This window comes from Geotrypetes seraphini, chromosome 6 (genome assembly GCF_902459505.1).
Source record: "Geotrypetes seraphini chromosome 6, aGeoSer1.1, whole genome shotgun sequence".
Lineage (NCBI taxonomy): Eukaryota > Metazoa > Chordata > Amphibia > Gymnophiona > Dermophiidae > Geotrypetes > Geotrypetes seraphini.
The window spans coordinates 24,870,473-24,883,657 of NC_047089.1; the positions used below are offsets into that span (position 1 = coordinate 24,870,473).

Genomic DNA, 13,185 nt, shown 5'->3' on the forward strand with positions numbered 1-13,185 from the left:
ACTTTGTGGTCAGATAGCATTGATGTGTTGCTGACGAGTCTGTTCTAGGAACTGGCATAATAGCTGCAATCCAGGTTCTTCACTGGATCTGTTGCTGGTTAAAGGGGGGCGGGGGGCTTGTCCTTTGGTAGTGGCATCAGTAAGAGCTGGTATGTGCTGATTCAGATTGCACCCACCCCATAAGGTAGGGGCTTGTTGGGTTACAGTAGTAGTTATTACCTCTCTGGGATGGAAGATAGATGGTTAAAACACGTTATTCATAGATCATAAATGTGCATTCACAACTGATGGACATGAGACCTACTCCTGAACAGGTGCTCTGCCTGGATGTATTCTTCTTTCATAGCTCTGCTTCTGTATTACCTATATTCATAATATATGCCTTTTGAGATGGTTCATTTTGGGACACATACATTACAAAGACTGTTAGATGTTATAGATGTGGATTTCCACTCATTACCAGCAATACCACCATGATGGACATGGTTACAATCCCATAATGCTTCTCAAATGCACTAGTAGATTGGGCAACATAAGAACAGACTTACTGGGTCAGACCATTGGTCCATCTAGCCCAGTAGCCCATCTTCACGATGGCCAATCCAGGTCACCATCAACTTTTGTATCTATGGTCCCATTCCCCATCCCCCATGCCATCAACCTAGGGTCACTATTTGCCCTACACCCCTGGCCACTGGCCTGATCAGCATCCTCTCAAGGTGTCCTCATTTCTTCCTGATCTGTCCAGTGACAAAGGGATCCTTTTACAAAGCCCTGCTATTGATTCCCATGCGGCGAATGTGACGCAGCCCATTCAGTTCCTAGGGGCTGCGTCATATTTGCCACGCCAGTACTCACAGCTGCAGCTTTCTAAAATGGACCATAGGTGGGTTTTTTTTAATGCATTGTCTCTCTCTTAGCTGTTTGTTTCTTTTTTAGCATGGTTAATTATATATATACTAGTCATTAAGCCCGTTACATTAACGGGTGCTAGAATATGTCTATGTGTCTTTTTTCTGTGTCTCTCCCTGCCCCTGTCTCTTTCTTCCTTTCTTTGTCTCTTTCCCTCCCACTGTCTGTCTTTCTTTCTGTCTGTTTCTCTTCCTGGCCCCCTTTGCCTGTCTGTGTTTCTTTCTTTCTGTTTCTCTCCCTGCCTGCTGTCTTTCTGTGTGTCTGTTTTTCATTCTCATGCGCTGCCTGCCTATCTTTCTGTCTCACTCCATTGCCCCCTTTTGTCTCCCCCCAAAGCAAACCAAGATTGCTCCCTGGCCACCTTTCCCTTCCCCCCTCCCCCACTTTCCTGTGCAGCAACAGCAGCATTCCCCCTTCTGTGTAGCAGCAACAGCATTCCCCCCTTCCCTGTACAGCAGCATTCACCCACACTTCCCTGTACAGCAGCAGCATTCCCTCCTTCTCTGTGCAGCAGCATCCCCCCTTTCCCTGTGTAGCAGCAGCATTCCCCCTCTTCCCTGTGCACCCACCCCTTGCCTGCTCCCCCCGTTCCTTCCTTTTCCCTCCCCCGTCCAGCAGCATTCATTTGCTGCTCCCCTTGTGCATATGCCCCACAGAAATTTACTTGCCTCACAGAAAAGCGCTGCACCGCGCTGTTGCTGGCCTCTCTACAGTGCGCCCAACCCTAGCGGAAACAGGAAGTTGTGAGAGGGCGGGCCGCAGTGGAGAGGAGATGGTGAGGCCAGTGGCAGCACAGCGCAGCGCTTTCCATTTAAACGCTGTGAGCATGCGAGAGGGAGGAGGAGGTGGAAAAATAGATGCCGGCAGGGGGGTTTGGCAGTCAGGGCGTGTGCGGCAAGCCGCCGCTCGCGCCTGAAGATTTTAAAAGGGCGCTTGGCGTTGGGAAGTTGGGGCGCGTGTGGCAAGCCGCCGCTCGCGCCTGAAGATTTTAAAAGCGAGTATTTATTTTTTTTTGTAGTTGAAAGACGCGGCGGTGGCTCCTCTCATGATCCCCACCTGCGTCGGACTTCCGACACAGGTGGGGAAATATAGTAAGGCAAGGAGCAGGGCAGTCCGAAGAACAGCACGGCTGACAGGCGCCGCGTCTGACATCCGCCTCGGGGGAGGAGAGAGGACTTCAGGCAAGGAGCAGGGCAGAGCAAAAACAGCACGGGTTGACAGCCGCACGGAAAACGGACCCACGCGATGGAACTGCGCATGCGCGGCCTACCGTTTTATTATATTAGATATATATTTTTAAAAATCATTTATATCTTGTGCTGTTTTAAAATATATGCTTTCAGAAAGTAGGTGTGGTTAGAGGGCGGATCCTGGGTGTGTTTTTCATATAGGCACCTGTTTTGGACGTATGTGCCAGTAGGCGCATAACTTAGGCACATTCATTTAGGCCAAGAAACCCCTGGCATAAATATCTATGCCTAAGCCCATTTTAAGTGCCTCTAGGCGTAATTCTATATAGTGCACCTAACATTTATAGAATTGTGCCTAAGTGCCACATTACTTGGCACCTAAGTTTTAGGGTACACTGTCAAAAGCGCGCCAGACTTTGGCACACCAAGAATTCCGTGGCGACATTTGCATGCAGGACAAATGCGCACCGCCGCTTCTGCCACTTTTAACCCTTTCCGTTAGTGCTGTGAAGGGATATATGGGGGGGGATCCCCCCACTACAATTACAAGTCCTCATGCTCCCGTTGGGGGGGGGTTGGGGGGAACCCCCCAAGTACACTGAAGACTCCTGTTCTCCTTTCCGTTTTTGGTGTTCGGGAGTTTTCAGTGTAGTGTAGTTCAGGAGTTTTCAGTGTATTCCCCCACACCCCCAACAGGAGCGCGAGGACTTTTAAATGTAGTGGGGGGTTCCCCCCTACACACACCCTTCACAACGCTAATGGAAAGGCTTAAAAGTGGCAGAAGCGGTGGTGCGCATATGTCCTGGGTGCAGATGTCGCTGCAGTATTGTCGACGCGCCAAATTCTGGTGCGCTTTAGACAGGTCACCAAGTTTTAGGCACCATTTATAGAATCGGGGCCAAAGTCTATAAATGTGAAAAAAAAAGAATTGACTTATCTGTGTCGCAATCTATTTGTAGAATGATGCTTGGAACATGTGCAAAGGCCCTACTTCAACATGCTACTGCTGTTGCTATAACTTGACAGTCCAATACATTATGGTACTCTCACAGCTGCTGTATTTTACTAAATACTGTGTCAGGAGCTGTATATCTGCAAAAGAAAATTCATTACTTTAAACGCCACAGCTGCTCAAAACAGGAATGGACACACATTGCAACGTTTCCCAAATCTTACCATTGATAATAGCAGCTCAGCATTCACGCCGTGATTTCATCAGTGGTAACCTCAAACTCTTTTATGCTGGTTTTCCAAAGATGTGATGATACCCTGTTTCCCCGAAAATAAGACTTATTCAGAAAATAAGCCCTAGCATGATTTTGAATGATGCTCCTAATATAAGCCCTACTCCAAAAATAAGCCCTAGTTAAGATCAACCTCCGAAGCTCCCCTCCCGAATGTCCCTGATACTCCCTGACTCCATCCTTGACACTTTGCTGCCTGATTTGCTGAAAAAATTAGACTCGTCGATTCAGCAACCCTCACCGCCGCTGATTTAAGAGGCCTCGGAGCGGAGGTAAGTCAGTCTCACGGTGGGAGGGTTGGTGGGGTTCTGCTGCACAGGGGGATGTGAGGGAGGGAGGGATAGAAAGATACTGCACAAAGGGATGGATGAGAGCGGATAAAAGATGCTGCACATGGGGGGGGGGAGAAAGAAAAGAGGAAGAATTGGGGTGGAGGAGAGGAAGGGAGAGATGATTGTTGTACATGAAAAAAATAAGACTTCCCCAAAAGTAAGCCCTAGTGTGTTTTTTGGACCCAAAAGCAATATAAGACACTGTCTTATTTTCGGGGGAAACACGGTATTTTAAGTTCAAATAACTTTATGTGAATGAACACAAACCAATGCAAAAATCATCTAATCTTCTGATGCAGTGATGAATAGAAGCTGACTTAAAGTTGTAAAACACAAAAATATAGACAATGAACAGCATATGACAAAGAACCAGATGTAGGTGTCGATGATAACATTGCATTCAATATAATAATTAAGACCCAGAGGTTTACGGTAACTATACTGGAGTTCATATATCAAATCCTATTCTCTAAAGCAGTGTCTCTCAAACTTTTTTTTATTTTTTTTTAGCTCTGGCACACTAAACTAGAGAGCTGCACGGGAACGGGGACGACGGGAATCCCGCGGGACCCGCGGGCATCCTGCGGGTTCCCCATTCGGGAATCCCGCGGGTTCCCCATTCGGGTCACGGGGATCCTGTGGGGACGCCCCCTAGGGTCGCGGGGATCCCGTGGGGACGCCTCCGAGGGTCGCGGGGTTCCTGCGGGGCTGGATGTACTCAGTCGCGCGGCTCTTCTCTCTACCTGCTCTGCTTGCAGCACAGAGCCGAACGGAAGTCTTCCCGACGTCAGCGCTGATGTCGGAGGGGAGGGAGGGCTTAAACAAAGCAATATTGGCTTAAACAAAGCAATATTGGTTACAGAAGGATCCTCCTAGTTTTTGGCATTGGAGGAACCAACTCCATCGTTTAATTTTATTTGAGGTTTGGGAGGTGCGTACATTTCCTAGACAAACTCGTCTCTTTTTGAAAATTTGGGACCAATATATTCAAAATCTTTCCTTTAGAGCACGAAGTATGATTCTTTGGGGTCCTTTTATCAAACTGCGGTAGGGGTTTAACACACTTTAAACCGCCTGCATTGAGCAGGCGTTAGTTGTTTAGCCGGCCGTGGGGGTTAGCACGTGATAAACTGTCCGATGCGCTAACTAATCCCGCTAGCACGGCTTGATAAAAGGACCCCTTTTTTTTAAAAAAAATTATTTTATTTATTTTTATAACTTACATCAAATGCATCAAAAAGTAACATCATTTTAACTTAAATACGTCACTTGAAATTCTATAATTCTTCATATTAAATATAATTTATCCCTTTCCCTCCCAACTCTTCAATATCTCATAACACATATACCATATAATAAAGACCTCTTAATGTTTTATATTGAAGCTTTGGAAACATTCGTTGCATTCTAATACCTGGTATTTTGTGTCACCTTCCATTCTAGGGGGGAGGGGAGGAATGATAGTAATATGTATGGAAATACTTGAATTGTATATTTGCTTAATTCATTTATTACAATGTTATAATTTGAAATATACAGCTCCATTATTCTTGTAACTTCTCCTGGAAAGGACCAGAATTCTCTCTGTAATTATCCTGGAAATGTCCAGTTGTCTCTTTTGTAATCCGCCCAGAACTGCAAGGTTGAGGCGGAATAGAAATCAGTAATGTAATGTAATAATTGGAAATAAAAAGAATGGGGGAGGGGAAGGGAAGGGGAAGAGAACTGGGGGAGTGTATAGAGGTATGAAATAGGTTATATGGAAATTTATTTTGGAGGAATGATAGAAATATGTATGGAAAAATTAGAATTGTGAATATAATTGTAATGAATATCTTATTGTATTATATTATTGTATATTTATTTGATTCCTTCAATAAAATGTTATAAATTAAATGGTAGACCGACAACGTACCTTGACAAAGTCCAGTTTGCGGGATGAAACGGGTCCCGTCAGACAATTTGGGTTTTGACATAAAATACCACAAACAAAAAATCCAACAGAACTATCGAGTAGAGAAGCAAAGGCCAAAACTGCAGTGGTGATGTACAAGATACCAAGGGTCCCTTTTACTGAGCTGCGATAGCGTTTTTAGCGCGTGCAGAATTTTAGCGTGCGCTAAACCCTGCACTACGCGGCTAGAACTAACGCCAGCTTGGTGCCGGCATTAGTGTCTACCGCGTGGGGCAATTCAGCACGCGCTTAAAAACGCTATCGCAGCTTACTAAAAGGAGCCCCCCAAGTCTTTAATTGAACGATCCTAAAAAAATAAATAGTAAATATAATCATATAACAGTTTGTATGTATTAGAGAATGACACGGTGGCGGTTTACCTGCGGCTACCGCGTTTAGCCGCGGGTAACCCACCAAAACTTGGAATGAAAAATAGCAGCCTCTGCGGGGACGGGGACAAGGCCATTCACCGCCCCCTGGAGCGATGAATGGTCTTGTCACCGCAGTGAGGCATCAAGGATCGCGCGGTCCCCGCAGCCCCCACCCGCCCACCCGCACGCCGGCTCGATCGTTTAACCAGCTTCCTCTTTCCACCTCACCTTAGTTTGCCGGCTTTCTTTTTTGGCGACCGGCACGCTTTCAAAGAGCCGCGCATGCGCGGCTGCTCAGTATTCAATCTGCTCTGACCCAACCAGAAACAGGAAGTTGCAGCAGAGCAGAAGATTGAACTTTGAGCAGCCGCGCGTGCGTGGCTTTTTGAAAGCGTGCCGGTCGCCGAAAAAGAAAGCCGGCAAACTAAGGTGAGGTTGAGAGAGGAAGCTGGTTAAACGATCGAGCCGGCGTGCGGGTGGGGGCTGCGGGGACCGAGTGTTCCCGGCTCACACAAGGAAGGAGGGAGTGAAAGGGAAAAAGTTTATCTTCCTTGGAAATAGATTCTGAAGTGACCTCATCAAAGAAGACCAGCACCAAATGTACAAGAAATCCCTTAAACAATGTCAAAAGAGCCCAAAAGAGAAAACTGCTACTGCTGTGAGACTCCATTATTGAAGGAATCAACTTGAAATCACAGTTCAAGAGACAGGAAAAGGTTAAATGCCTCATGGAATCCTCAGCCACAACACAAACCAAATTATGAATGAAATCAGAGCAGACAGTAAGAATTATAAAATTGATGTCTAATGCTGAGGCATTAGAAATAATGCCTCAGCAATACAATTTTGAGAAGTTCTATTTGCTCATGGTAAGGGAGAAGAGAGACTGCTAGTGATGGTGGGGAGGACTGATAGAAGATATGAAAGAAGGGTGGTAGAAAGGAACAGATGGTAAAGGAGGGAGGGAAGGGTGGTGGTGGAAAGGAATAGAACAGACATTGAAAGAGGGTAGAGAGGAACAGACCCTGAAGGGAAATGTGGAAGGCAGAGTGGGGAGAAGACGCTGGAAGGGAAGAAGACAGATGCCAGACTATGGGGGAGCAGAGGAAAGAAGATGGGTGCTAGACCAATTGGGGGGGTTGAAGGGAGAGGCACAATAACAGCAAATGGAAGACGCAGAGAGAAGACACACAGTGGATGGAAGGAATTGAATGAGAAGATATGGAAAGCAGAAACCAGACAACAAAGGTAGAAAAAAAATTCTATTTATTTATTTTTTGCTTTAGGATAAAGTAGTATATTAGTTGTGTAGATAAAAATTTATAAACAAAGCCCTGCCAGCTGAACATCTCTTTCTCTAGTTCAGCAGCAGGAACTTTGATTTATAAGAAAGGAATAAGCTAAATATTACAGTACTAAGGCTTATATGGATGCAGCGGGGACGGTGACACGGCGGTGAATGGGATGGCAGTGGCAGTGACGGGGCGGTGAAAGGGATGGCGGTGACGGTGACGGGGCGGTGAAGGGAACGGCGGTGACGGGGCGGTGCAGAGGATGGTGGGCCGGGGACGGTGCAGTGACGGGGACAGATTTTTTCCCCGTGTCATTCTCTAGTTTGTATCCAAAAGGATCGATGAACCCCGACCCGACCCGGTCCGTGTTTCGAAGGAACACTCCTTCCTCAGGGGTCCTAATTGTAGGAAACCTGACGGATAACAACTGGAATCGGCAGAGAACAGCCAAACAAACTGTGAAAGCTCCTACGCAGGGCAGAACAGTCAGAGAGTTGCGCCACCACACGATGGCCAGCAACAGGAATAAAAGCAGCCCCTCGTCTTATGCCAGTTACCGTAAGTGCTTTATTAAAGGCCTAACTTGATATGCTGCTTTTCAGCCACTTAATAATTTTAAAAAAAATTCTTTATTGATTTTCCACATATTAACAGTGCAAAATACAAATATAACAACATGTAATATATCAAGAAAAGCACATTTGTCTTACAAATATACGTGAACAACCAATTTTCCCCACCCCCCATCCTCTCAATGATTCAAATATGTAGTAATTTAATCCCACCCTGAATGTATATTCTCAAAGGACCCAAATTAAGATGGAAGTATCCCCCTCTCCCTGGATGTGTGTGGTAACAAACAAAAACCAAAGGTAACTACAGTGAAGTAACAAAAGACGTCAACGGACCCCAAACCAGTTTAAATAAATTACTATGCCTCAATAGGTCAGCATTCATTTTTTTCATATCTATAGCTGGAGCATAGATTGGCCCACCAAAAAGGAAAATTTAGGCGCTCATTATTTTTCCAGTTTCGAGTTACCATCTGCATAGCTATCCCAGTCATAATTAAGAAAAGCCAGCATTTTTATCGATCCATGGGGGGGGTTAATCTAATATAATAATAGCCTAAGCCGCGCATGCGCACTCCCATCGCGTGTTCCATTTTCCGTGCGCTGTAGGGCACCGCAGATAGGAGTGCGCATGCGCGCGAAACACTCTCTCTCCTCCCCCGAGGCGGATGTCGGACGTGGAGGCTGTCGGCCGTGCTGTTCTTCGGTCTGCCCTGCTTCTTGCCTTAGTATATTTTTAAGTTGAAAGACGAGGCAGCGGCTCCTCTCAGGATCCCCACCTGCGTCGAAAGTCCGATGCAGTCGGGGATCTTGAGAGGAGCTGCCGCCGCCGCGTCTTTCAACTTAAAAATATACTAAGGCAAGGAGCAGGGCAGACAGATCTTCAAAATGGCCGCAACTCCTGCACAGAACGCCGATCCAGGGGAGTAGGCCAGCCAGCCAGCCATTTGGCCAGGGGACAGAAGCAGCAGAAGAAGAGTGGCTGGATTAGAAACTGTTTTTTTGTTCCAGTTCATAGCCTCCCTGCCCCTTTTCCTGTCTGGAAGGGAGGGGCAGGAGCAGATGACCCCTGCTGCTCCAGAGTCTGAAAAGTAGTGGGACTGTGTTCCAGACTGTTAAGAGCAGCTTTTGAATGCTATGGTTTCTCCATTGCTCCCTATGGAACTGAGCCCATGTAATGGACAGGGGGGGGCAGAAAAATGAAGGGAGGCCTACTGCTGGACAGGGGGAGCAGGAAGGAGGTGATGATGGACAGGGGGAGGTAAAACAAAGGGAGAAGGGCTGCTGCTGGATAAGGTGAGCAGTGATGGGGTGGTGGAGGACACAGGGGAGGTAAAAGGAAGGGAGAATGGACGGGGAGCAGGCAAAGGGTGGTTGTGGACAGCCAAGGAAAAAAAAGAAAAGAAAAGACAGAAATACAGAAAGCGACTAAGGAGAGAGAAAAAGAAATAAAGACAGACACACACACATATATTCTAGCACCAAGACTAGTATGTAATAATGTACCACATATAACTACCTCATATGTCAAATGAATTGTTGATTAATCTGTCCCCATATTGACTTCCAGAAGTTGAGTATCGAAGGACAATAGAACAACAGATGAATCATTTTTTAGATTTCGCCAATCAGGGAACCCCTTCTGAATGGCTTGTTTCAACTGCAGCCACTTAATAATTAGTTATTGAGCATTAGGACAATCCTTAAGATGTTTGTACAGAGTTTATGAGATACAAGAGCGTTGGAAAAATTAAAGAAAGAAATTTGAAAAAAATGTGATTCGTTTGAAGGTTTTTATGAGGACCGATGAACGAAAACCCTCATCCGCAATTGAGCCATATGAGATTGAAATGTTCTTTGGCGTGGATTTCTGAGATCCTTTTCCCTTCATTTAAACACTTTTTTTTTTTTATAGTGTTTGAACCTCATTTGAGCATCTAACCTAGGCACCTCATAGAATCAGGCCCACATAGTGTCTAATGCAAGCTTACTAAATTAACCCACGATTGACCCAGGGGTCCAGCTATACATTACGTTTTTTTTGTAGGTCCAGTTGTACATCACTTTTACTGTATTCTGGTTTTGTATATTTTAGTTTTTAATAAGTCTTTTAATATTTTTGACACACCTGAGTGGGAACTTCCACTTTCTTTTTGGTTGGTTGTTTTTTTTTTTAGTTTTTTGCGGTGGTTTTACCCTTCTGTGTTTGCTCCCAGGGAAATGGCACCATATCTTAACACAAGCACGTTTCAAGGGATATACCAGAGGTCTGTTTTCATAACAGCTTATACAAGCTTCCTAGCTTCCTAATAAGTGAATGAAACAAGGCGACCTTTGACCCAGTCTGCCTTCCAAGAAGGGCGGGAGATGAGAGAGAAGGCTCAGAAAACTTAAGTACAGTGCAGACCGGCAGCAGATCCCAAGCATTCCATGAGCTGGTTTTCACTCCTCCTGCCTTGGCTTTGCACCGCTTGTTCCATTAAAGAAAGTGAAGAACACAGGATGTGGAGCTCCCTTCAGAGCGAAGAACCCGAATCAACTATGGCTAGTAAAAGCTTCAGTTCACGCAGTTTCTTTGCTGTGGCCCTGGTGGCAGTCGGGCTTCTTCTTCTGGGATTCATTATAGGTATGCACTGTTATGAACGCATTTTTGCTTCCTGACTGTATATGATCACCGACCCCTAACTCATTCAGGACTGTCACAACTCTCATTCAAGGTGGGTGCGGATAACATTGGCTGTGCCGACTGAGGGGCCTGCATATTAAGGTTTAGGTATGGAAGATGGAAGGGGATAAGAACATAAGAACATAAGAAGGTGCCTCCGCTGAGACAGACCAGAGGTCTATCCTGCCCAGCGGTCCGCTCCTGCAGCGGCCCATCAGGCCTATTGCCTGAACAGTGGTCCCAGACTAATTTTGTAACTTACCTCTAATCCTGTCCCTATAACCTACTTCTACTCCTATCTGTACCTCTCAATCCCTTTGTCCTCCAGGTACCTGTCCAATCCTTCTTTGAAGCCCTGTAGCGTGCTCCTGCTTATCACTTCCTCTGGTAGCGCGTTCCATGTATAGGGAAGGATTGGTCTAGAGGCGGCAGAATTAGGCTGGAAGGGTTAGGCAGGCTGAGGGCTGGAGAAAAGTGGGTTAACACCAGGAGCAGATTGGTGGGTATGTCTCACGGCAGAAATTAGGGGAGCGGAGATTGGCGGGTTAGTTTGACTGGAAGAGAGGTTTGCGGTGTTGACGCAATTTGTGCATTGGTGGGAAGGTAGGAGAACGGGAAGGGTGCTTGGGTGGGAGTTAGTAGCTTTCTTGCCCCCTAGCCCTCCCGTGTTTATTTGGGATGGTCTGGTGGTGATTGGTTTGCAGAGTAGATCAGGAGGAGATGGGGGGTAGTGGGTTGCAGTTTTTTCTGTGGCGGAAAAGTATCCGATGGGAAATTTACAAGCATGGGAAGGACAGTTGTGGGGTGGAGAGAGATGATGTCATATTGGCTGTTCGTGGGTGGCACTGCCACAGGTGGAGATTAGATCTGGTGATAGCACGGGTCCTACTGCGGAGGAGGGATTCCGCATCAGGGAAATTTGGGGTTCGGGGCTAGTTTGACACCGAATAGCTCCACTGAATTGCTATGCTGTTCATATTGCTCTATAATGTACCTGTTACCTGTTCTGAGTTTGTTGAGGAAAATGGGATAGAAAACAATTAAATAAATGAATGGCATTTGAATTGAATGTTTAATTGAAGTTGTAATTAAAAAGCTGCGGACATGTTTTGCCCACTAGGGGCTAGATTCACTAAGCCCATGGATCCGATCCGTGGGCGATCCGAGGCCGGGCGACCAATTCTGAACGCGCCTGCATGCAAAGCAGGCTGATCGAACGGATCGCTGAAGAGCGATCCCGGCGCATGCGCAGACCATCTTCGTTGCCTGAAGATGGTCTGCACAGGCATTTGCACCAGCGAGGTCAAAACAAAGGAGGAGGGATGGCGAAATGCTCCAGGCAGGCATCGAGGGCTGAGCCGGGCCCGATCTCTTCAACGGGACTCGCTGCAGCCTTGGTTCATGCGCCGGGAGGGGAGTGGAGGAAAACAGTCCAGGGCAGCTACGGAACAGAACACAAACCCGCCCCGACTCTCCTTCTCTCTGCCGCCCTTCCCCGCAGTTCAGCCCCGCTTTTAACCCGTGGGTTATAGCCACGGGCTCACACTGCGGGGAAGGGTGGCAGAGAGCAGGGTTTTAGCACAAGCGACTGGTCCTCACCAGTCACTTATTTATTGATCGGCCAGCCGGTGTGTCAGAAGAAAGTTTAGTGAATTGCGTCCTTCCTGCTTTGCATGCCTTTTCCCCTCATTTGCATGCACGGATCGGGATTGGATCGCTATATAGGTTAGTGAATCGGGTCGGAGGGAAATCGGGTCGCAAAGGGCTCGCAAACCGATCGGTATACGATCGGTATACGATCGGTTTGCTTAGAGAATCTCGCCCTAGGTAAGGTGTGAGGTGTATTGAGGAAGTGAGCATGCAGTAGGGAGGAGGTTTTGGGGGCAGATTGAATTACTTGTGTATGCCAAAATTATTCTGTAGCCTGGCCCCTTGTACTGTATAAGCAGGGGGATATGACAGCTAAAGACGTCATATTTTTAGAGCTCGGCTTTCCTGGAGAAACAAGAGAGCCGTAACAGTACTTAGAGAGACAAATTAATATTTCTAGCACTCCGATATCTTAGTGATGTGGCATAATACTTAAACCTTTTCTTGAATGGGGTTCTGGATGGTTCATATCAGCAACTTTTTGACACTTTTATCTTTCTAGTACTGTATATGAAGAACCGGCTGCTCTGGCACATGGTTAGAATTTCCTTGGTTCCTGCCGAGGTCAGCTTTCTATAATTAGAGCACACCTTGTCTGAAAGTTTCAAACTGCTCTTTTCCAGCGCAAAGCATGTTGTTTGGCTTGTAGGCAGTAGGAAACCTTGCCAGCCTGCTGAAACATTCAGCTCAGTTGTCTGTGGGCAAGTCTCCAAGTGGCAGGGCAATTCAAAAGGTTCAAACCCAGATCTAGCTTTGCAGTTTGGCTTTGTGGCTTTTTACATGTAATTCGAACGGGTGCTGAAGCAGAATTCCCCATGAACCAGCCTCAGTTCAGTTTACAGGACTGTAATCTTTCTTGTTTGTTAAATCTGAGCCAGGAGAAGTTTATTTACATTAGAGAATGACACGGTGACAAAATTCATCACCGTTCCCGTCCCCGTGGATAACCGCGGGAAACCATCTTCATGTCATTCTTTAAGGAGAGAGGAAAGAATCGGAGTAT

General features: G+C 46.5%; 1 protein-coding gene across 3 annotated transcripts in view; it reads left to right on the forward strand.

The window, feature by feature from the left end:
* FOLH1B (folate hydrolase 1B) overlaps nucleotides 1–13,185 on the forward strand; it is a 104,774-nt gene that overhangs the window by 32,950 nt on the left and 58,639 nt on the right. The window contains exon 1 of one of the 3 annotated variants that reach the window (XM_033950121.1): nucleotides 10,271–10,493. The exons of the other annotated variants lie outside the window; for them this stretch is intronic. Coding sequence (XP_033806012.1) covers nucleotides 10,298–10,493 — 196 coding nt within the window. The 5' untranslated portion in view covers nucleotides 10,271–10,297. Of the gene's footprint in view, nucleotides 1–10,270; nucleotides 10,494–13,185 lie in introns of those variants that run through there. 3 annotated transcript variants of the gene reach the window in all.